Here is a 20,666-nt window from a genome sequence, read left to right as displayed (position 1 = left end):
TCTTTCTTTATTTAATTTTTTTTTCCCATTTGCTGAGCTGGAGGAAGCCACTTCCAGCAGTCAGATCATCATACTCAAAGTCAGCAAGATGTTTTCGTTTTCCAGCTCAGTCAGGCCCCAAAGTGTAAAGGAGCACCAAAACAAACAACTTGCCGAGAGGGGAATGAAAGGCTTACTGTTGGGAAGCACAAACGCGGCTGCTTCGATTTTGCTCGGAATGCCTTTTTCCTGCAGGATATCTGGCTGAACGCCAGCCGATAAGAGGCGTTCAGGCGCTGTAAGCGAGGAACGAGTGAGCTCGCTGAGCGGATGAACCGGTGGCCTCCTCGACCGTGAATAATAGATATGTCAACAAACCAATTACCACCAGGGTTTTAGTGAGGTCATCTGACGAAAAACTCCTCCTTGTTCGACATGTTTTTAATGTTCAGACATGGAGAAGACAGTGAAGCAGCTGCCTTCTTGTGTTTCTCTCCAGGCTTTCCTGCGTACAGCAGGCTGTTCCAGGTCCAGCAGCCCTCCCACAGATGACACGAAGAGGATCTAGGGCGCGTCCTGCAATTCTGCAGGCCTGACAGGTGTCTGTGCATGTAACCGCATCTCACACTGTGATATTCTGGGAGAGGACAACAGATTAAAGTATGCCTAACATTGAGTAGTATGCTATTAATCCATCTAGCGTGCTGCCACAGACATGCGAGGCCAAGAACGCCAAGCTTTGACGCAGGTTGGGATTTAGTTGCACAGCTCCAGGCCCGCCACCCACCCCAAACCTTCATCGCCCTTGGCTACTGCCAGTCTGCATCCGAGCAGCTGCCCGCTCTCATTCCCTCCATGCCACCAAAGCCACAGGAAGGTTTCACTGACAGATAGCCTTCAGCATATGGGTCCACAAAGCCTGTTGGGGTGTGCACCTCTGGCTGTGTAACCACATCTCTTCAACCAAGCAACAAGAAAAAGAAAAAAAAAAAATACAACCAGTCAAGCATAATGAGAGAGTTTTAGTGATTTTTGTTTGACAAACGTTAGCACTGAATAAATAGCTTTTTGTGTTACTGCAGCACATGGTGAGCATGAAAGTACCTTTCATGTGTGGCTTCTAACTATTCTGAAAGCCATGCAGCTGCCAAATCTCTGCCCTTTGCCTGAGGACGAGTAAAAGTATAGCTTCCTGCAGCTTGTAAGCTGAAACATTCAGATAGCTTAAACTGATATATGAAGGGGTGTTGCCTTGTCTCCTGTTTTTGAAGAGTTCACAATTTAACCTGTAACTTTTGTTGTGAAATGTAAAGATGTTGATATTCTTCACATGGATGGATTAAATTAAATGTGGAAATTATTGTTATTATGCACATAATTTATTTTGTAAAGAAAAAAACTTGAAAAATCAAATTTTCGGCAAATTTCTGTTCTAAAACCAACAAGAAATTGCAAATAGGGTTATTTATGGATTAGCAGTATCGTGTTACCCCTCATCTAGTCGTAGTAGTTCTTCAGGGTTTTTATAATTTTTTTATTTAGATTTTTATTCTTCAAATGTTGGCTGCTTTTTACTGATATGTACTCAGTAGCTGACCTTTTCAAACAAATATTTCTGCTGTTTTTTCTTATGAGTCATTCAGCCATAAATTCACTGTTAAACTGAAAAGACAAAGCAGTTTTGTGTCTTCATAACATACAAATTGGTAAAGAACCAATTTTGAGTTAGTTCTGCAAAGACTTGGTCACTAATTCTTGGCTCAGAGTGGATAATCCATCTCTCAGGACTTTTGTCAGGTTTTTACTGGATCTTTTTCTCCTGTTTCTTTAGATTTCAAAAAGTAATTTAGGCCTTACAAAACATTTATCCACTTTTCTCTATCTTTAAGGAAACACTGCCACATTAACCATCATTATCAAATACAGAAAATGGCTAAAGGCCAAAGAAAAATCTTCAGAAAGCCCGAAAAATATTGATCACAACCTCTTTGGGAAGTCAAGTATAAAGAAACACTGCAGTGGTTGAAAATAGTCCACTGTATGTTAATTTAATGCAGAACATGCAGATCTAAAGTGTTTTGCGAATTATTAATATCCCTTTAACTTTCTCTCTCATCTTTGTCACGAGTAGAAAAAAGGGATACATGGTTCATGATCTGTTCATTTCTATTCTGTCCCTTTACTCAGATTCTCCTAAATAAAATCCAGTGCAACCAACTAACTGCCTTCAGAAGTCTTCTAGTAAGTAAACAGAGTCCACTTGCATGTCATCTTTGTGTAACTTCGGAGATTTATTAGACTTTATTAGTGAGCAAACARAGTTGATGTGGAGATGGATGGATGCTGGCCAATCGTGGAATAAGAATAGACTTTGGACTGGGCTGAAGGTTCAGCGTCCAGCAGGACAACAAAACCCAGAGCAACGGGGAACTGGTTGTAGATAAAACGATATTCATGTGTTTAAAATGATCCAAAGTCAAGATGTTAATCAGACTGTGAATCTGTTCTTCACAGACACTGTTCAATCTCACTGAGCTACTTTGCACAAAGGAATGGGGGAAAAAAAAAAAAACTCACTACAGTCTCTCCAGCATAGATGTGGTTTTCCAAATGTGAACCATGCATCCCTTTCCTTCCATTTCACAATTATGCACTTCTTTGTGTTGGTCTATCCCATAAAATCCTAATAAAAACATTTAAATTGTGATTGTAGCGTGACCAAATGAGAGAGAATCCAAAGGGTATTTTACAAAGTACTCATTGTAATTATTGTACTTGGGAGCACATGGAGAGCTCAATCGAAGTTTTATTGTGGAGTAAAAGTCACTTTCTGTTTGACGACTGAAATACTTGAATTTTGTGCAACGTTTTCTCTAACGGTTATTTTGCACAGATTGCCGTTTTTAAAGCAGCGCAGTAATGTAATGGATTGTTTTTGTAACGTGATGAGCGTCGTGTTGCGTATTAATTACCCTTGAAGCCAGCACAGGCATGTTACAAGACTTGATGTTGTTCTGTGATGTGTTTTCCATAAGCAGACTGTAGCATAAACACTGGATTAAATATCAACAAATAAACTGTTTTGTGTTTTTGTCCAAAAAATGATATGGAGCTGTCTGATTGTCATTCTTTAATTAAAAAAAAAAAACAAAAAAAATGTGTTTTCATGAGTAATAAAAACATTTACAGTTTGTGATCTAGTTGAGTTCATTTAGTGACATACATCAGCTCATATAACAGAAAGGCTTCACTTTGAAAATGATCCCTGGAATCACCCATGCTGTTGCATTTCAGAGGTAAACATGACCACAGCATTACTAAGATGAGATAACGATTGGATTCCAGCATGTTTTCTTTTTGTTTTCTCTTTTTTTCATCTCAATTATTGTTTTTACTAATCAGCATGAACTCCTCAACAGACAGTGTGGGGAGCTGTGGCGTGCACAGTGCAGCTTCCAGGTTAGATTTCACGTCATGTCCCAAAGTGTCCTCCCTGCAAGCACATCACCATCTCGTCCTACCGCTTTTCGGCGCATGCTGAGTCCAGTTCGCGTTCTCAGTCTCGTCTTGGTTGCACACGTTTATTGTCCTTGAGATTTCTAACGAGAAGGTCGTTCTTGTTCCTCGTTCAGTGAAAACAAAAGTCATGTGAGGTACAGGCTTTTCAAAAATGCTCTAATAGTTAACAGGACAGAACACGAGTAATACTGATGTCAGTCACGGTGGGAGTGGTCTCTGATGACTTCTGGTAAATGGAGATCGGCGGATTGCTTTTTCCTCTTGGGCAGGGCTGAAGCGGAGGCGAGGTTGGGGTTGGGTTGGGGGATCGTTGGAGGACAAATTGCATCCTGCCCAATTTAAATTCCTCCGAGGCGTCTCCTCTCTGCGGGGTCCCTGAAGCTTAGCTGCACTTGCAGGACTTGACGACCATGTTGGAGAGCTGCTCGACTTTCGGGGAGCGTCCCACGTAGTAGAGGATGGTGAGGGGCTCCAGGTCCTGAGGAACGCAGCAGGGTGAGGCGGAGGCTTCTGGGTTCAGGGTGTTGTAGAGGCTCAGCAGCTGTGGAGGGAAGATCAGCAGTGAGGCTTTTAAAGGCTTTCAAAAGCCTCACTGCTGAGGAGCAGTGAGGCTTGTAAAAGTTCTCACCCGCCTTTTAGTTAAACTGCATAGCATTAATGGGGATTTCTGTTTTAGACCAACACAATGTTCTGTTTTACTGTGATGTGAAGCAAAAAGTAGGTATAATTCTGTGTAGGGCTGAAACGATTAATAGTATTAATCTTGGTGAACCAATTATTGAAATAATAGTAATAATAATACAGACTCAAAAAAGGCCATGTGCCGAAAGAATAACAGTCAGAGCCACAATAAAGTCAAAACTGAAAAGCAAACATTTTGCATGTAAGATAACCAGAACTCCTTAGGTGGAGAAGTTTTAGCTTCATCTGGCTCAAATTGTGTGAAAAAAATCCCACTAAGCACCTTTTCCAATCTAACTGTTAATCAGTTAATCAAACATAATAATCAACAGATCAGCCCTACACTGTAGTGATGCGAAGTTGAGCAGAAAGGGCTGAGTTTGTCACATGTTGATGTCAAAAGTATTTTATTTTAGCTGCAGATGCATCCTGCCCTACAAATGATCAAGCACTCCCAAAAGGAATGCTGTTGTTGCATTTTGGGCAATAAGTGTTTATTTTCTCATTTAAGATCTCAGTTATTTATTTGTATTTTTCACCTTTTTTTTAATTCATAATCATAAAATAAGCTTAAGTGGTTAGCTAAAAAAATCTGTAGAATCTGACCTTTTTTTTCTTTTGTCAGATTAATCGAAGAAGCGTCAGAATAACCAAAAGAATAATCGATTAAGATAATCGTTAGTTGCAACCCTAATTCTGTACAAATAGAAACCTCAAATGGGTGCCAAGCATTTGCTTTCATTCCCCTGAAATTCTTTCCTGAGATAAACCTCCACTCTAGTCTCAAATCTTCTGCACCCTCTTGCAGGATTTCTTCTAGTATTGCATCCATTTTCTCATCATCTCCCACCAGTTCCCCCATCCTGCTGAAGAAAAGCATCGGAACAGCATGATGCTGCCACCACCATGTATTAAGGTAAACATGGTGGCAGTTTTGTTTTTTGTTGTTACTAGACTAAAAAGTAAAATTTGAATCTCATCTGACCAGAGTGGCTTCCACATGGTTTGCTGTGTCTCTTTCATAAAAATTATGTTCATAACTATGTATTTTGTGTTGGCCTTCCTCATACAATCATTAAAGTTTGTGTGTAAAAGCAGCTGTAAAAGTCACTTTTGACTCACCGAACTGTGGGTGGTGTCTGCACTACGAAGGTAGGGACAGGGACCGGAGCAGTAGTTTGCAAAGTAGCCCTCGGGTTGGTGGATCCACCGCCAGCCCAAATCCTGACGGAAATTAATATATAGTGATCGCACACAGCAGTTCTCCTCGTAATTGCTGCAGACAAGAGGGGAGAGACAGGATTACGTTTGATTTCCAGGTGAAGCGATTTCATAGTTGCACAGACGTCCTCCCTGTGCCCTCAGTCGGAGAGGAGAGAGAAGTTCAGAAATTCCTCTCCTAGGTGTGCCCTTATTTTCCCTCTTGGAGTCAGCCCAGGTGTCTTTGGTGCTCGCCTGTCAGCCTGATGGAGGAAGTGGAAAGCTGAGGAGACGGTTTGTAAGAGGAGGTAGCGTTCGCTGGCTCTGGGACAGATCCCGACTTGTATCAGGTAGTACCCGTGTCATGCTTGTCTTGTTGATCAACAAGCTATATTTTGTGTGTTATGTGCCTACATGCATTTGAAATGACAGCTGATGTTCCCACTTTTGTGGCTTTGGCTGTTCCACTTTTTTATAACTTAGCCTCCTATCAGCTGGTTCCAGTTCTCCCGATTTCAAAACAGGCACCGCAGCCACACAGATTGCTTTGCAAAGTTTAACACAATGAACAATTGTGCGAGCAGCCTTTTACAATTTTCCAGAGAGAGGAAATGGGCCTTACTTGAAGCAGTAATTGGTGTCGAGTGCCCGCTTGCGCCTGCGGGAGGAGGAGTGAACGTCCAGCCTGTGGGGAGGAATCATCATGAGGATGAGGTGAGGGTACGGCTGCTCCTTCTGCTCCTTCTGCTCCTCCTGCTTCTTCTGATCGTTGTAGTCTCCTTCCATGCCTGCAGGAGAAAGTTACGAGATTTATAAAGATAGCTTTGGTTCAGCAGGAGGATATTCTGCAGGCACAGCTTCACTCATTCCTGGCTCACTGTTTAATCCTTTCCCAGAGTTCCTTCACATTTCTCCTGTAAAACATCCAGACTTTCAGATGCACCAATTTTCCAGATTCCTCAGTCTTTTAAGTTCCTTTTAAAACATAAAACACTGAAGTTTACTTTTAATTTATTTTCTGGAATAGAAGACTTTAAATATGGAACCTGGAAAAAACAAAAAAATGAGACTGGAAGATGGGAAAACACAAGAAATGGATGCAAGAAGGAAACAAGGAAAGAACAGGGAGAAGGGTAAGGCAGAAAGTAAGAAGGAAGCTAGGGACAGAGAGAGAGGGAATGATGAAAGGAGGGGGGAAAGAAAGAAGGATGCAAGGTCTTAGGAAGGAAGAACAGAAGCAGGAAGGAGGGAGGATAGGAAACAAAGGATGCAGATTGGACAGATAGTAGCAAAGAAGGAGGCAGGTGAAGGGAGGAAAGAAGAAGACTCAAGGAATGAAGATGGCAAGAAGTAAAAAAGAAAGACATGACAATGGAAGGAAAGACTGGGAGAAATGAGGCAAGATGGAAGAAAGAGAAGAAAAAGCCACAAGAAAGGAAAGAAGAATGGACACAAGATATGAAGGACATGAAGGAACGAGGGAAGGAGGGAGGAGACAACAAAAGAAGGGCAATTAAAGGAAAGGCATAACAGAGTAATGAAGGAGAGAAAGAAGAATGGACAAGAGGAACAAAGGGAAGAAAAGAAGGACACAAAGGACAGAGGAACACAACAAAAGAAAGAAGATGGTAGAAAGAAAACAGGAAGAACACAAGGAAAAAAGAGATGCAAAGAGGGAGGGACAGAAGAAAAGACTACATTTAGCAACAGAAAAGGGAATAAAGTCTAGAAATATAACGTCTTTTCCAACCCACTTTGTTTTTTCCATACTTATTCAGAATGGTTAAACATTAACATCTAACTTCATGCTTTTCAAGACTTTTCCAGGCTGCATAGAAAACCCTGCTTTCTGTATTTACGCTGCTGCCGCCAGCTTCCTTCTTTCCCCTCCGTCCTCCTCACTGGGCCCGCGTCTGCTCGTCCCATCTACCCCTGATAGCTTAAACAGTTCATATCTCAGGAGAGATGCTGGTAGATTTGCACGGCCCTCTTTAATTTGGGGCCAAACGTCTGCGCCCCGTCGCAGCGCATTCCTTGTGGTCAGGCTAGTCAGGAGTGTTCCCAGGACCGAGGGCCTGAGGGCCCCAGAGCTAAGTATGATACCAGATCATCTATATTCCCATGCTCTGTGTCTGTCTTCCTTTAAGAAATGACGCCCATCATCTTTGTGAGGATTACTGGATGAAGAACATCCTGATGAACAGACTACATGTCACTTTTTATGAGTGTTTTTGATGTAAATCCCCAGCTCGGTTCACATGTGAATTAAAATGCCTAAGTCTTAAACAAAAGGGCTAAATTGGGCCTTTGAAATAAACTGCTCATGAAATTGACAAATGAAAATCATCCGAAAACTCAGCCTAAATCGCTCTAATCAGAATAAACCACATTTTTCAACAGAGCAGTGATGCCTATCTTTAATATTAGACAAATTAAACGTAATTCAAACAAACCGAATGATTATTTGGCTCCTGATCGGGAACAAAAACTGGCGGGGCCACCTTATTGGCTTTGCGAGATCAAAAGCAGAGACAAACCCTGACCAAACACAGACTCTGCGACCACAGTCTGGCCAAGGAGACTGGACAACACGGGAAATCCTGGATCTGTACGCAGCCGTGCACACAACCCTAGATTGAAACTGAGATGCTTCAAAAAAAAAAAAAAAATTATTTAAAGCAGCCGTCGCACGCTGGAAACCTTTTCTTCTCTGCAGACTTTTTTGTGCGCGGAAAAAGTGTGCAGAGGTACAAAGAAGAAAAAAAATCTCCACAGAAACCCCTTTTTGAATGCAGGAGACAACTGCGTAAAATATTTGTTCATAGTCTGGTTGATCTTTCTGAAATGTATCTAAATCAATATGAAAAGCAAAGGCAGAATCCCAGAAACTGTACTGAAATGTCTGGAAAATTGAGCACCAAACTGTATGTTTCTGACCAGACTAAACACTTCCTGTGACCTTATGTCGCAAAACTGCTTAAACTGTGAAATTATTGACTTTATAATCTTTCTGTAGTAGTACATTATCTATGGCCACTGTTTTTGGTTTGGTTGTGCAAAGTGCCTGGAAGTAGGAGTATTCCCACCCCTTCAACCACAAATTTCACAGAATTTTATTGGGACTTTGTGCGAGAGACCAACACAAAGTGGTGTATAATTGTAAAGAGAACAGAAAATAATGTTTGGCATTCAACATGTTTTTGCATTTCTATCCACCCCCTCTGGGTCAATGTGTACCACCAAATTTTGCTGCAATCACGCATCAAAAGTATGATACCAGAGTTAAAATGAGTTAAAATAAGACTCAGTGTAAATTTGCATCTGCAGATTCTCCCACCTGAGCCACAGCACTCTGCAGCTCCTCCAGAGCTACCATGGACTTCAGCCATATGTTGGTGCGTTTGTACCCTACTTTCCATTTTTTGATGCACTGAATTTTATTTAGCAGAGTAAATGGAACTGGAAACATCCATGGCATACTTTTCAGACTTGTATTTGCACAAACATAAATAAAACTATCAATCTTTCTCCTTTTATTTCAAAAGTATGCATTGCACTGCAAAAGAGTGAACCAAAAGCATTTAAACCATTTTTATAAGTATATAATGCATCTTTAAATTGCATCATTAACCAATCAATCAATGTCAGTGAATTAATTTCAATTGTGATATAAAATAAGAAAAGTAAAAAAAACTAATCTTGTTTGTGGTCACTTACTTTGAGGAACTTTAAATGAGATACTTGTTGTTAAATGTTGGGAAACCACAGCAGTAAGACACTAAATCAACCACATCAACCACCTAAAAGTCACCAAGTTATTTTATGCATGGATAAGATAAAAGTCAGTGTTTAGTTTCTTTTCTTTTTTAGCGAAGCACACTTGCTCCATAAACACAGATTGATATATCTTAAGTGTTATTTCTGTTACTTGTGACAATTATGGATTACAGCAAATGAAAGGTAAAATTCTGCCCTTATTCTGCTTGCTTGCGTAACTTTCTCAATCACACATTTTCCTTCCACTTAATTTTCCACTAGCATGCATGAACCTAGAACTCTGTGAACAGCCAGTTGCTTTAGCAATGACCTTTTGTGGCTTATCCTCCTTGTTGGAGGGTGCTAGTGGTTATCAGCAGTCGTCCCCTTTTGCTGTTTAGCATAAAAGTAACATAACATTTCTATTCAAAAAATCTGTTATCTTTTTAAATGAACAGAAATAAATGCTTGATATGCATCACTCTGTGTGTAGCAATTCTATATAACATGAATTTCAAATTAATTTGCTTTTCGATGACATGCTAAATGTACTGTGATCCACTGCATGTGACTTTAAGTCAAATAGCTGAAAGCATAACAAGCTCTAAAACCTTTCCCCCCATCATATCACTGATGCATCCAAAAGAGGACTCACCTTCAAATTTGACTTCCAGCAATTCGTTTATGTTATCAACGATTTCACCGTTTTTCCTGAAAGTGTGGCAGGGACAGTGCACACTGATCTCCAGCCCAAGATTAGTCTCTGAGGGAACATCCAGAACAGAAAGATCTAAGTAGATGACATTTTTCCTGAGGAAATTACCCTTAGTCTCTCCGTAAAGCTCTTATCTTTCTGACAGGTGTGTAAGAAAAGCAAGGCAGAGAGGAAGTTCTGAGGTTCCCAACTCACTTCCGTACATCAGCCATTCCCTCACAGTCTCGGTCACATCGAAGGAGATCCACTCAGGGGTCCCCTTGGTCAGGACGTTCTTGCCCCCGATGAAGCGGTGTTTGACTTTTGGGTCGTCTTTCTGGAGGATCTGTGAAGAAAGCTGAAAATGTAACCCTGTTGCAAAAACCTTGGGCATGCAGAACCAAGGCTGTCTGTCTGAGCCAGACTCTCCAGGATGCCTCAGGCTAAAGCGTTTACTCTGCATGGAAAAAGTGACTCCCTGTGTTGATATCCCCATTTTGCAACACTGCAAAAACACCGAGTATTTTTGGCCTAGTTTCTTAGTACGCTTGAAATAAGAAAACTAACGTACAATTATCTTTTCTGTAAGATATCACAGCTTGTTTCAAGTTCATAATTCCTTATTTATATTAAAAAAAGTACAAGTTCCATTGGTAGGTTATTTCACTTGTAACATGGGGGAAAAGCCTTGTTATTAGTGAAATAATTTGCCAGTGGAGCTAAAACTTGACTAAATTGACTTAAAGCAAGCTTCTATATCTTACTGGAAAGTTGCATGTAAGTTATTTTTCTTATTTAAAGCACATTTTGACTAGAAACAAAAAAGACTTTTTGTCTAGTTTTTGTGTTCTTGCTGTGAAATGAATTCCTGCGTGTACCAATGAGAAACTGGTCATCCTAATTGGCAGCCACTCAGCGTCACACAGTTCAAACTAAACATCTTTAAGGGCATTTACAATAAACAAAACCATCAAAGAAGGAATTCATATCGGCACCCGCAGTTTTCTGGAAAGAGGTGTTTATGTGTGGGGGAACAATCTGTTAGAGTGGTGGGTCTGAGCCCTTGGCCCCACAGCAAGGGCTGTGGATAACCAGGTTCCTGAACATTTTCAGCATCTAATCTGCCTTCCTCTGGGACCGAGGGGCCGCTGTACTGCCAGCATCAGCCGTCTGCCAATCAGATCCTGCCTGAAAAGTGTGGGGGCGGTTGAACGGCTCCATTTACTCCCACCGGTGGGTGACCCTGCCTCTATCTCCTCCCAGGCCCCTGGAAATAATCTTGAGGGCCTGACAGTCTGCGTTCAAGCGCTGGCCTGAGCTTCGCCTTAGAGACGGTATGTAGTCCGGAGACGCTTGTCTTCCTGGCAGGAAGTGTTGGAACCTGATCATTACTCTGACTCTCTAACAGGAAATTAATGAGGAGGCAGAAAAATATATATTCATGCCACCCCACGCACAGACATCAACCATATGGATGTTTCAGCAGACTTCAAAGATTATCATAAACATAAAACACAGAGGCAGATATAAAAGCCTCCTTGATCCAGCATGTATGGACAACTGCTGAGACTAGAAGCTTGAAGAGACGAAAGCGCAGAATGTTAATGTGGTTGCAGAAGGTTTTAAAATGTGTCCTGATGTAGAAGCCATTGGAATATAAGCACATGGAATAATGATTAGCACGTGAAGAGGAAAAAGGGAGTCAGACTCCCCAAATATAAATGTTTTCATCCTTCCATGTGACCTACAAGTGGTTTAAGAGAGAAACAGAGCATTTTACTCACCCTTTCCCCCCGCCCCCCCACCTGTGCTCTGCTAACAGAGGAGCTGAGGGCTCACGCACCTGGTAGAGCTCAATCCTCTGCTCGTTTTTCTTGGCATTGGGATTGTGGATCCGCAGGGCGCGAAACTCAGCCCGGAACAGATTGGTGGCATTCTTCTCCATGATCGACACGTTGAAGCGGAAAACCTTGGAGGTGATACGATTATTGCAGTAGGAGAGGTCATCTGCAGGTAAAATGAACATTGTAACTCATCATTTAAAAAAAACCAAACAAATAACATATTTTGAACATACTGTTTTCAAAGTATTTCAAAGCTGTACTTTTGACAAAAAAGAAAAAAAACTCCACACTTTTGTAGCCACGCATTTATTTTAACATCGAGGGCCATATCTGGACGATGACGCGTCATCTTGATCCACATTGTCTGACTGACTAATGGTCCAGACAGTTTTCAGTGTTGAAAAGAATACATTTTAATGGGAATCTACTGAATGAACGTGCAACTGCTTGTTGGAAACAGAAAAAAAAGAATAGAGTGAACAATTTTGTTATGAAGATCATCAATGCAGGCCATGTAGGTGAGCTCCTCGAACTAAACAGACGAAGATGATCACAAAAACAGTCTCTGTTGGACACACTTTTTATCCCAGGATTTAAAAACATCTGGATTTATGTACATTAGGAAAGAAACAGCCAAAAGCCACATCTTATGCCACAGATCGATCAGATAGCTAACGCAGCTACATGGCATTTCTCATGACTTGTTCCTTCTCAATGAATGAATCATTAGATCTGTGGTAGTTCTTGCAGGAAAGGTGCCCTGGCCAAATAAATGCAAGCAATTATCTGTTTTCTTCTCCAGCAGAAAGCAGGTAACCTAGTTTCCCACTGCACAGGCATAGAAGTTGTAGCAAACTTGTTCAGGGCACAACTGACAGAGAAGATGCATGCTATTTTGTAGTTCTAATGCTATCCTGGGCAACTGCCCATGTAGCCCATATCAAAAAAACGCCACTGCATCTCATACAAGGGTTTCAAGATTCTGACTTTGCTATCAGTGCTCTTCTCTTCTGTTAGGTTATCCAATAATGCCTAAGTTCTGCTCTCCAACTCCAAACGTAACGTCATCACTCTACAACAACTCTTGGCTGCCTCCTCAGCTGCCTTGTGCTCACTTATTTTCTTTCATGCTTTTTTTTTTTTTTTTTTTTACATATTTCTAGATTTTGGTCATGGAAATAAGTAAAACTATTGTGAACTGCAGCCCTGGACACAATTAAAAAGGAGAGGTTGTGGAAAAAGATGTCATATATAGGTTTTTTAAGGCAGACTGTTCACGTGTGATCTGAACATCTTAAAGCAGTTTGCAAAAAAATAGTCATATACTTTTAACTATTATCACAAACCATCTGTTTCTGCTTTGTGCAGTAGGAGTTAGCAGCAAGTTAAAATTGTGAAATGAGAACCAAATGGGCCATGTGGTGGTGGAGCAGGCTGCAGAGGGACGGCACCTCGCTTCTCCTCCTACAAGCACTTCAGCTCAACAGGTGCTTTGAAGCCTCACACAGAAGCCAAAACTGTTATGAACTCAAGAGATTTAGCCGGAAACAAGCATCTGCAGGCGCCGGAGCAGAGAAATACCAGAAACGCCGCTGAGGACGGAGATTTCAGGCCACACAAGGCCGGGTTATCAACACAGACAGAATCAACTCAAAGGGTGACTGCTATCTGAAAAGCTTCCTGTTATACTGAAGCCCCCTTTTTTTTTTATTCCATTAAACCACGTAGGAGTTTATTATTTTAACAGGCAAAGCACATGCAGCGTTGAGCAAAACAAGCACATAGCAAACGTTTTATGAGCCAAGTGGAAACAGTCGTTTACAGCCAAGCTTTGGCTAATTTATTACCTCAAGCTTAAGCTTTATTACCAAGCCTCGGATTATGCTGGTGGTTGAAAGGCACAATGCACCTTTAGCTGATTTGCACCTCGAGCAGTTTCGGGACGAATGGAAACTCGGAAGCTGGTTCTCTGTCATGCAAAAGGAACTTGCACATCTTCAAGTGTCTGTACTTCATTTGACCCATAATCCTATTTCAGTGTCCTCCCAGTCATTATGTGGTATTTCCATACACATTTTTTTTCTCAACTTTCCCTATTTATAGACGACCTTTTCCGTGTCTATCCCCAGCCAGATATCTGTCCAATGTTTTCCAGACAATCTATGAGGAGGAATCCTCAATAGCCTTTTCCTCCCCTCACTCATGGCCCCGTTTCTCCCCCCGTCCTCCCTCTCTGCCTCCCCCACAGAAGGTGGAAAGCCCCACTTTGAGGGGAGATTTGAAATTCTAATCAAGTCTTCGGTTTCCTTTTGGATGACCTCATTTTTCCCATTGCAACGCTTTTAGGATTTCAAATTACGACTTATTTTTGCCAGAGGTCTGAGTAGTAATTCGTTCCATCTTGGTGAGTGGAGAGAATTGTTTGTGTAATTAATATGAGATAGAATCGTTAATTTCTTTACTCTTTACTTCTTGTTTTCAGGTTGAAGCTCCTTAAAGAGCGCCAAAACGCGGAGCCTGAAACCGTTTGAGGCAGCACAGATTTATATCAATAAGCTTTTTCTGGGTCTAATTTTATGGCTAAATCCACTGTCAGAAATGAAAACCAGAGTGGAACTTATTCAAAGTAAACAAGTTAGATCTGGTGCTGTCTGAAAGATAGTGTTGAATATTTGCCACTAAATCAAGTTTTAATGGTATTTTATGAACCTATTCTCATTGATCCCTTTGCAAAAACAGACAGTGCCTGGCAAAAGTATTCATAGCCCTCAAACTTGGCGCAATTTTGTCATTTTACCACAAATTTCCTTGTACTTCTTTCAGATTTTTTAAATGGTATTAAACTTCCAGCTGAGTATAATTAAACTGCTTTGAGCAACAGAAAGGTGGAGCCATCATGCTGTTTACTTTAAACTGCTTCTAAGAAGTGATGCACGATTCACCATTTTCAGTTCTGATACCAATACCGATATCTGAGGTTTAATATCGGCCGATACTGATCCGATACAGAAGAACAGCACTGAATTGATTTAAGACATTTATTTTTCTTTTTAATAGAAACATAAATGTACTGAATTACAAATTCATTTGATTACTCTGCACCAGAACAGAATACTTAAATACACCGATTACTTCACAAGCTTGGTCAAACATGTAAAAACAACACTTTAATTTACTTTCATTTGTTCAGTCAGTGTAATGATGGCTATAAAAGCCAATGTCAAATAAATAATAAACTGGAACTGATAAAAATGGCAGGTTGACCACCTTGATTAAGCATGTAAAAAATTATTCTTTTAAACAGTTCACAAAGCGCTTTTAGGAATTCTAAATAATATGTAAAATAAATAAAGCAGAGCAAAAAGCATAGAACTAGACTGAGTAGATCTGCCCTTGTGGATTGAACACACTATCACCAATACCCAATCGACATTTTATTTTTAATACGGATATTAATTTTGGATCAGTGGACATCTGTTTCCTGGTGAAAGTATAGATTATTGATTACGTTATATTTGTGTATATCTATTCGAGTCATTCCTTTAAACAGAAGTGATCATCTGATAAATGGAAAACATGGCAAAATTTATTTCCACATTTTAGTTATCGAAAAGGTTCAAAATAATTTTTGTCACGTAGCAACTGCAAATGTCAGATTATTTTCTTGCGATTTTGTCATTAATTTTTTGTCAACTATGCAGAACAGTATGTGTAGCAGAAAACACCATCCTCATGGTGAAACTAGGTGGAGGCAGCATTATGCTGAGGGGATGCTTTTTCTTAGAAAGGGACAACAAAACTGGTTAGAGTTAACAGGAAAATGAATATTTTTTTTATTCCAGGATACATATTTTATTCCAGGACATATTTTATTCATTCAATCCTGGAATAAAATATGTAGATTCACTTTCCAGCACGACAAAAACCCTAAAAACACAGTGGGAGCTAAGGAGGAATGGCTCAGATTAAATCATATTCCTGTATTAGAACAGTTAAAGCTGCAGCTTGTAGCTTTGATGAAAATTTTTTTTTATTTTTTATTTTTACGTATTTGTTAAAACTGTCGCTTTGTTGTAGTATAAGAGAAATAATCTGTCAAACAAAAATCAAGCTCTTCTACCTTTTCTCAGTGGTAACTGCAGAAAAACACTGCTTGGTCAGAAACAACCAATCAGAGCCAGTAAAAAGGTCAGCACTGTCAATCATGCTTATGAAGCTGTTGCTCACACCCTCCCCTTTGCTCTCTGCTACACTGCAGCATCTTCCAGACAGCAGAGCCTGCAATGAATGCTCAGACTAGCTAGCATGGCCTCCGATGACAGTGGATAAATGGTTTTCCTGGAACAGAAAGTTGCTCCTCCACCATTAATTTGTACACTGGGTAGCGAGTACACAAGATTGATTGACAGGCAGAGCTCAGGCCCCTCTCGTGGCTCCGGTTGGTTGATTTTTGACAGGGACCGGTGCCTTTAGTAGCTCAACCAACTCATGTCACACTGACATAGTGACAGTTTTAACAAATATATATATATATAAAAAAAAATTTTTTAAATGAAAGTTACATACAGCAACTCTAAAGTTTAAACTGAAATCCAGTAAAGAATCTCCGGCTGAACTTACAAAACATGTTGAGATGTTTTTCATACAATCTGACTAGACCTGATCAATTTTGCAAATAAAATAATAAAAAGGAATGTGTAAAGACTTTAGTTTCTAAATGCGAGAACCTTTAGAAGTTCTTGAGAAAGACTGCTGAAAGTAATGTATCCTCTTTCTTCCCTCTTATAGGAAAGAGTACGAGTATGACTATAACCCAATAAAATGGAAAGATCTGAATACTTTTGCATGGCTCTGAATACAGCCAGTGCCTGAACATTTATTTTCGGCTGCTTTATTAGCTCACTGAACCCAAGTTGGCCACGCCCCGATGACATCAGCCACACCTCACAGCCTAATGCTGATCTGCTGCGGCGCTTCCTGATGTACGCTACCAGGAGTCACCTCTCATTGCCCTTTTGCCCGGAGGATATTCAGTGATGTCAACCTCTCCAGAGCTTTGGGGAGATAAACAAAAGAAATAGTAATCATAAGTCTGCAGGTGCTAGCCAGCTGCTGTGCTGTCTAGCTCTCATAAAGCATAGCAGTGATTTCTTTGGAAATGTATTCAAGTTTAACTTTGAGCTCTATTATCCATTTAAATTCCTGCATCTGGATCCTGTATTTGTTTGCATTACGTTCTGTGGGAAAGGTTTGATTTTGTCTCACAAATAAATTGAGGTTTTAATATAAAGCAATCAAACTTTTCATCACGGGGAGGTTCTTACGTCTCCGCTTCATTCATCAGATACCGACTGCTGCAGATGAGATAATGTGACGGCCCTCCGCGCACAGGAAGAACAACTTTTTCTTTTTTTCCCCCCCCTTGCTTGATTAAACATGAGGAAGCAAAATTGTGAACCTGTGGGAGTTGGTTGGAGAGATGCTGTTTCCCTGGGAGAAGGCCAAAGACCTCTGTCTCTGTTTGTTCAGATGACATCATCTTTTTACTATCCCATATATCAGATACCCCTGCTGTCCTCAGCGCAAGTCCTCATATTTTTTTACCGGCCCCAGCACTGAGTCAGTGATTGGCTTGAAATTTCACTGAAGCTGCATGATCCAATTTGCAAGGCATGGTGGAGTCGGTATCCTGCCGTAGGTCGCGCTTTAGCTTGGCTGTCTCCTTTCCTTCAGCTGTGCACACTGGTCTTCTGACAGCGGCTCTGAACTGCTGCCATGTCTGAATTCTGCTTCTTCTGTGTACTCATAGATGGCAGAATGCGCTGATTTCCATTGGTAGTAGTGTCTGGAGCAAGTGGTGCATTAAAGTCTGGGAGAAAGGTTTCTGTTTAACTTCTCAACTGTGCATGAATTTGTTTTAAAGAAAAAAGAAAAAAAAAAAAAAGAGAAGAAAAAAGTAAAACTTGACCACTTTCCCAAACACTCCCACCATCCAAAAGCGGTGCATGTAAAAGTCATTATATCCAGCTAGAAAATGAACTACACTGTAAAATTATCAAGGTGACAGACATTATGTTGTGCTGCGTGACGAGCTCCCCGTGAAATTACATAATGGGACGGGGAAAGAAAAGTTTTAATTATTGTGTTTTTGGCATCATCTGATGATCTGAGTAATATCTTCCTTGGACTATTAAGCTGGGTAAAAGTGTTGCCAGCGGTAAATCAGGTTCACTTCTTCTATTATCACCTAGAGTATATGGCCCAGTACAGTATGATGTGTCCTGGGCACCAGGCCATCTCAGATCCCACTCCTTAGACCTCTGTTTGTTTTGGGAGCTCCGGCTACCTCTGACCAGTGGATAAACCCCGAGTTGTGTATTTTGATTGTCAGAAGCACTTTGCGGGACCCGTGAAATGGATTTGATTCAGGACTTGTGCTGCGGCTCTGCTCAGTGTCACAGCGCGGCGTAAACACCTGTTGATTTCAGAAGGGTATAACGCCTACACTCTGCGACCTCTGACCGTGAACGGGCACGGGTCCAAACGGCGCCTCTCTGGAGAGTCGGCCTCTCGCCGAGCTCCTGCTACTGATTTATGGAACAATCAATGGGCCATAGTTTATACAGGAAATACCAATATGGATGAACAAGGGAATTAGATCATAACACAGAGGTACTCAAAAGAAATAGAGTAGGGGGAAACAGAGGTGAGCTGCAGTGGATGAAAAATATCAGGGCCAGAAAAATGGAAATGAGGTATTAGAGTTGGCAATAAAGAGAATATTTAACAGCCTGAGAAATTTCCTCACTTTGGAATGTGTCAGACATAAGCTGGAGTTCCCAGGGCTTTGGTGTGAGGTATACGTGGAATGGTGCTCATTCCTATTAGACTGTTTACTTTTTCTCTCTTCTTTGCACAACGCTCACCTAATCGCCAGAGCGTCTGTGTGTAAAACTGCACAGATCCTGTAATGCGCCTGGTTCTTAAAACTGCTTTTCACAGCTAATAATAATAACCGTATGAAACACAGAGTTTAGATTATTACATAATTTCTTTTAGGCCAAGATTTTGATGAAAGTTGATCACCCTGATGAATTTGAAACAGTAAAAATGGAATTCCACTTACATATTTATAGTTTTTTAGGTGATGAAATCTGATATCTGGGAAGTTAAAAATATCTTCTTCACATTTGGTCATATTACAAACACAAATTTCAATGTGTTTTACTGGAATGCAATAAAATTATACTCGTACAAAGTATGGGCTACATGAAAGGAAAATGAAACACAGCACATCACCGTAAACCCACAATCCCTTCAGTTGAACACGATGGAGGCAGCATGGTGCTGTGGGGGTGCTTTTTTTAGGAGGATGCTGGTTAGATTTAAGGGAAAAATAGACAGGGTATTCCTAGAAGACAATAAGAATGTCTTCGAGGTATGTATTCACACCTCTAAATAAAATCTACTACAAGTAATCACCTTTAAGAAACACCAAATTAGTAAATAGTTTGCATTTGTAGTACTTCTCTCTGCTATTCTGTTGACAAACCTGCAGGTTGCAGCAAACCACCTATGGGACACAGCAAACATATGAGGGAAGGAGCTTTGGTCAGATAAGCTAAAATCAAACCCTTTGACTAACAGGGAAACTAATCAATGTGAACATACCATCACCAGGGTGAAATATGGTAGTGGCAACAGCATGCTGCGGGGATGTTGTTGTTTGTAAAGGACAGGGAAGCTGGACAGAGTTGATGGGACGATCGATGAAGTTAAATATTGGACAAAAATGGAAGAAAACCTGTTTAAAGCTGCAATGGATCTAAACTAGCTGTGGAAGTTCACCTTCCACTAGGCCTGACCCTAAATATCCAACTATGGAATGGATTAAATCAAAGTAATACTAATGTGCTTGAATGGTCTAGTCAAAGTCCAGAACTAAACCCGATTCTGACCAAGAGGCTGGGTAAGACAAAAAGTCAGACATTTCAGACTAACATTTGAAAACTATGCTGAATTTTGTTACCACTTTATGTTGTTTTTCTTTCACATAAAGCACATTACAGTTCATGCATGTAGCAGGACAAATCTTAGCTATAGATAATAAGCTTAAATGATCTCTGGTTAATCTGACCACCTGATGAATGGAAAACAAAATCAAATCTTCAAGTCAAAGTTGGTCGGTGTCTGATAGACTGAAAATAAAAACTCACTGTTTTCTGGTGGACCACTGATCATGTTGAACTTGTAAATCTCTTTGGCGTAGTACTCAGTCTCTGTGTTATCCTGGCCGCAACTCTGCTGCCGGTCCCTTCCCAGCTCCTCTATGAGCTCCCTGGTGCTGTTATACAGGGCCAGAACCTGAAGCGGCACCTGGCTCGGACCTGTCGTCTGAGGCGGACTCGTCATCCGGAGTTTGCTGAGAATCTGTCCCCGGACCGCCTCCACTCTCTTTTTCTTTATGTGGTCGATGTCCACGGTGGTGCAAGTGGACAGCGAGAAAGTCATTGTCACACAGTTTGACAGGAGGAAAAACAGAAGTGCTTTGCCCAGATTCATATTTCAGTCTGAGTTCACTCAGAGCCGCAGCTTGTCAAGTAAAAGAATACAAAAAAATATATATATCAAGCCAAACCAGACTCCGATTTCAATAGAATCCCTTTTTCTATTTTCATTCAGGTCGTGAGTGAATTATGTTCCTGGAGGAATCCCATTTTCTTAAGTGCTATGTCATCTTAGCAAAGTGCGCATTTGCGTGGGCGCAAATCCGTGCCATTTTGGAATATAACCACAGCTCTTTATCAAAACTGTTAATTACACTCTTCATCCCCCCTGGTCCCATTCAGGTATTTTCCCCCTCCCTTTGGTTATGATTCAGATGGAGCCAGTCCCTGCGCCTTGGTTCAGTTTCTCCATTCCACTCGGCTCTTTTCATCCACTTTTACGCGTGTTATCTCGCTGTAGTCCAACCTCAAACTCACTCAGCTTCT

At 40.8% G+C, this 20,666-nt stretch overlaps 2 protein-coding genes across 10 annotated transcripts in view; one reads left to right on the top strand and one right to left on the bottom strand.

Moving 5' to 3' along the window:
- ttll5 (tubulin tyrosine ligase-like family, member 5) overlaps positions 1-3,084 on the top strand; it is a 65,334-nt gene extending 62,250 nt beyond the window's left edge. For 5 of the 9 annotated variants that reach the window (XM_008400268.2, XM_008400262.2, XM_008400263.2 and 2 more), the window contains one exon: positions 479-3,084. In XM_008400268.2, the coding sequence (XP_008398490.1) occupies positions 479-575 (97 nt within the window). In that variant the 3' untranslated portion in view covers positions 576-3,084. The remainder of the gene's footprint in view (positions 1-478) is intronic. The other 4 variants (XM_017302496.1, XM_017302495.1, XM_008400269.2 and 1 more) reach the window with 2 other exon arrangements.
- A 250-nt stretch (positions 3,085-3,334) lies between these two features.
- Positions 3,335-20,651, bottom strand: tgfb3 (transforming growth factor, beta 3). Its single transcript, XM_008400271.2, has 7 exons — positions 19,890-20,651; positions 11,673-11,836; positions 10,046-10,175; positions 9,791-9,898; positions 6,002-6,167; positions 5,302-5,455; positions 3,335-4,039 (listed from the first exon to the last, which is right to left on the bottom strand). Exons 1-7 carry the CDS (start codon positions 20,233-20,235, stop codon positions 3,881-3,883), a joined length of 1,227 nt encoding a protein of 408 aa, XP_008398493.1. The 5' UTR covers positions 20,236-20,651; the 3' UTR covers positions 3,335-3,880.
- Positions 20,652-20,666: the final 15 nt, after the last annotated feature.

This window comes from Poecilia reticulata, linkage group LG22, assembly GCF_000633615.1.
Source record: "Poecilia reticulata strain Guanapo linkage group LG22, Guppy_female_1.0+MT, whole genome shotgun sequence".
In the NCBI taxonomy this organism is placed as follows: Eukaryota; Metazoa; Chordata; class Actinopteri; order Cyprinodontiformes; family Poeciliidae; genus Poecilia; species Poecilia reticulata.
This window is presented reverse-complemented; position numbering and strand designations above follow the sequence as displayed.